This window comes from Penaeus monodon, chromosome 13 (assembly GCF_015228065.2).
Source record: "Penaeus monodon isolate SGIC_2016 chromosome 13, NSTDA_Pmon_1, whole genome shotgun sequence".
Classification (NCBI taxonomy): Eukaryota; Metazoa; Arthropoda; class Malacostraca; order Decapoda; family Penaeidae; genus Penaeus; species Penaeus monodon.
Genome location: NC_051398.1, coordinates 22,437,394 through 22,441,477, shown reverse-complemented (window position 1 = coordinate 22,441,477; position 4,084 = coordinate 22,437,394). Strand labels below are relative to the sequence as shown.

Sequence of the window (4,084 nt, the reverse complement as noted above, 5' to 3'; positions counted from 1 at the left end):
TCAGATATTTTATTGGCTTCTGAATAAGCTGTCATGGTAGAAGGGGCGTGCAAAAGCATATGGAAAGTAAGGCTTGTTGTTTTGATTTGATGTTTGATTTGAACTGCTTGTTGAAATTTTGCCTTTTGCTCTGCATGACTTCTTATAAATTTTGGCAACATATTTATCAATTGTAGTTCAATAGTTTTGTACACATTGTCGTACAGATGAAGCCTAGAATCATGGATAAGATACGTATATTGAGGTCAAGTCGTAAAAAAAACAGTCGTGGTAAACCTAAAGCTTCATCTCAAGGAGTGGCACCTGTACCTATACCACAGCCAGTCCTTACAGAAGTGTCCCAGCAGTGGGTGCCTGTGCTTGTCTTAGACATATCTAAAGCAGAGAATACTGCTTTCCCTGTCAATTCATCAATTACAAACACCCTTGCTGCTACACAGTGTCAAGTGGTGGAAAGCAGTGTCACTACTAGAAGTAAGCCATCAGAATTAAAAAGGAGTGCTTCTGTAAAAACTTCAAGTTCAGCTATCATCCCAGTTACAAGTAGCATTTCACTGACCTGTAATACACATAGCATTCCATCATCCCAAAAAGATCTTCCAGACAATGTTCAAGACAAGGAAATGAATTCAGTTTCTGAAAGTGAAACACCATTAGTTGCCGCAGAAAGTAGTACTTATGAAATCACATCTTTAAAAGATGAGACGGATGAAGCTAAAGATGGAACTAGTGGAGAAAATCCTGTGAAATGTGTGCTATGTGATAAATCTTTTCCCTCTCTGAAAGAAATGCAAGTACATTATCTAAGTACACATAAGTCACGGAAAGGTAGGGAGGGGAGAAAACGTAGTGTAGAACATACAGATACACTACCATCTTCCAGTACTTCCTTACATTTATCAGGAATGGGCTGGGAAGAAGATATCAAAGACATTTCAGATTCCAGCTCTGGAGAACCTGTTTGTCCAGTATGCAGAATTGCCTTTAAGAATGCTGATGAGGTTAAGGAACATGTTAAGCATGTTCATGCATATGTCTGCTCTGAATGTAATAGTACCTTCTATACACTTTTTCAGTTCACAGATCATAAGTGCAATAAAGGGAACAAAAGAGTGAAGAAAGTAAAGAAAAAGGGAACTTGCCAGGCAACACTGAAACCAGAGGTTGCTAAGCTAATGGATAATTTTGTTGAGATCAAACCAAATTGTAAGCAGAAAAAGAAAGATAGGGAAAGCAGCACAGTTCTGCCTTTGCCAACACCAAAAAAAAAAAATTCTGTTGGCAGGAATGAAAATATTGAAATTGATTCTGCTGTACCTGAACTTGCTCCTTCCATCTTACCTTCAAAGGTGAGTCCACAAGAGCCACTTCAGACAGAGGTTCTGAATCAAACTGTCAATGCAGTGCAGATCAATTTCCACAAAAAGGAATATAAAAAGAAAGGAATTGTTAAGCAATCATCAAAGGCAAAGCAGCCATCCATCACTAAATCCAAGAAGACAAAAGCAGCAGTGAATGCTGAAGTTAAGTCTTTATCAGAAAAAACAAATGAAAAGTGTTTTAGTAATTCTCTTAAGACAAATGCAAGTAGCCAGACTACTTTTTGTGAGGTGTCACACATAACTGATGAACAGTACTCAGCTGATGAACATGAATTTTTGCCTGCTATCACAACAACTTACACATTGAAAGAGTGTGCACAAAATGATACTAATGAGACCAAAGACCAGAAGAATATTACAATCATAGAAACTTGCAACATTCATCAGGCCAAAAAGATGGTTGCAGAAAATATTCAGGTACCAAGTGTGCCAACAAAAGATGTAATTAGACAAAAGATTGCTGAGTTGAAAAGTAATCCAAATGTTAGCATTTCATGGTTACCTACTTTGCGAATAAAATGTCAGGATGATGGAGATTTTGTATGTGGAAGGTGTAATGTTATTTGTGATGATATGGAGGATTACATGGATCATATTCAGGACTGCCTGACAATGACATCTGTAACACTTGAGCCTACCTCAAATCCTCCTCGTAGATTCCTTCGACTAAGAAATGAGATTTCAACTTTGAGGTATCAGGAACCCAATAATAATAGATATTCTGTAAATCAAAATCTTATCAACAAATTACAGACTGTTCTGCCTCAAGCTAAAGAGTATTTAACAGTTGGTTCGCAGAGCAATAAAATGTATACTTCACTCACTAAATCTTCAAGACAGTCCTTTAAAGATCTATTAGATGATGATTTTGGACATGAATCCCAGGAATGGATCAATTCGCCTTCATCTGTTAGTCCAGTAGAAGGCAGGAGGCAGCATTCTGGGAAAGTTATACCCAGAAATTTACAAGGAGTCAGCCATACACCATTAAATAACATTGGGATGATCCAGACAAAAATCTCAGTTAATAATGGTAAGGTTTCTCAGCCAATGGTGATGATTCCTGTAGACCACAAGTCCAAACCAGACACGTGTCTCACCCTAACAAAGGATCAAGGCAGGCTTGAAGTACTTGAGAAAGTTGAAGAAGCAATAGGCTGTACCAGTACTTTGTCTTCACACTCATTCACACCCTCCAGTACTGCTATGATACATTCCCCCTTGGATATGCTGCTAGATCCAGACGAAATCAAGATGGAGGTAGAGGAAGAGGTGGTTGATGATCACTTTGAGGTAAGCCAGTTTGCTATATCATACACTTGTTGGGTTTAGATATTAGGTTGGTGTTGGTCATTGATATACTGTCTTAGCCATGGTGACATGCTGCCTCCAAAGAACATAACCCTGCAAAGAAATCCTATAAAAAAATCTTTTCTCTTGTATCATAACTAACATGTTAGTGATTTTGCAAGCATGCTGCATGTGAGACAGGTTTTCCATATTTAAAGATACACCATATGTTTTAGCACAAACAATGTTTACATGTACTCATATGTACACAGGTATACATGCAAATGCACATACACATAAGTACACTCACTTGCACATGCATCCACTCGATCATGCTCATGCACACACGCACACGCACACCTACACCTACACCTACTCCTACTCCTACTCCTACTCCTACTCCTACACCTACTCCTACTCCTACTCCTACACCTACACACACACACACACACCTACACACACACCTATACACACACCTATACATACACCTACACACACACACACACACACACTCAGTCAGTCAGTCAGTCAGTTCAGTCAGTCAGTCAGTCAGTCAGTCAGTCAGTCAGTCAGTCAGTCACTCACTCACTCACTCACTCACTCACTCACTCACTCACTCACTCACTCACTCACTCACTCACTCACACCACACAAACACACTCAGTCAGTCAGTCAGTCAGTCAGTCAGTCAGTCAGTCAGTCAGTCAGTCAGTCAGTCAGTCAGTCAGTCAGTCAGTCAGTCAGTCAGTCAGTCAGTCAGTCAGTCAGTCAGTCACATACACGCTCACTCACTCACTCACTCACTCACTCACTCACTCACTCACTCACTCACTCACTCACTCACTCACTCACACACACACACACACACACACACACACACACACACACACACACACACACACACACACACACACACACACACACACACACACACACACACACACACACACTTGGGAGGTAGGAATTTAAGGGAAATCTTTCCGAACAAATGTATAGAGATTAAATTTAAAGTAATAAACTTCATATTTTATATTAGTCCAAGTCTCATAGCATACCACCACTGTTCAAATGTTCAAATTTTGTAGAGCATAAATGATTAGATTAGTATTACAAGAGAGATTTTTAAGTGACTTTAGATTTTATTAATTATATTTGGGGATAATATGAGAATAATCTTTCAAAGCTTGCACATATCCATGCACAGGCAACAGATCTGAATGATCAAAATTAGCAAGAGGGAACCATTATGCTGGTGAAGTTCCTCTGCATGGCTTGGAAGCTAGTGGAAATATAGAAAGCCCCTAATTAACCTCTGAGTCCCTATTATGGGCTCCCTTCCTGGCCTGCCTGAATCTAGAGTGACAAGTTAGATAACTGATTCCCAACCAGGGTGAATCATTTGTAGGGGTTCT

The 4,084-nt window shown here is 39.5% G+C and overlaps 1 protein-coding gene across 1 annotated transcript in view; it reads left to right on the top strand.

Annotated features, from left to right (window-relative positions):
* The window catches only part of LOC119580187, an 18,748-nt gene extending 15,970 nt beyond the window's left edge, over positions 1-2,778 (top strand). Inside the window, exon 2 of the mRNA XM_037928182.1 lies at positions 5-2,778. Coding sequence (XP_037784110.1) covers positions 207-2,714 — 2,508 coding nt within the window. The 5' untranslated portion in view covers positions 5-206 and the 3' untranslated portion in view covers positions 2,715-2,778. The remainder of the gene's footprint in view (positions 1-4) is intronic.
* Positions 2,779-4,084: the final 1,306 nt, after the last annotated feature.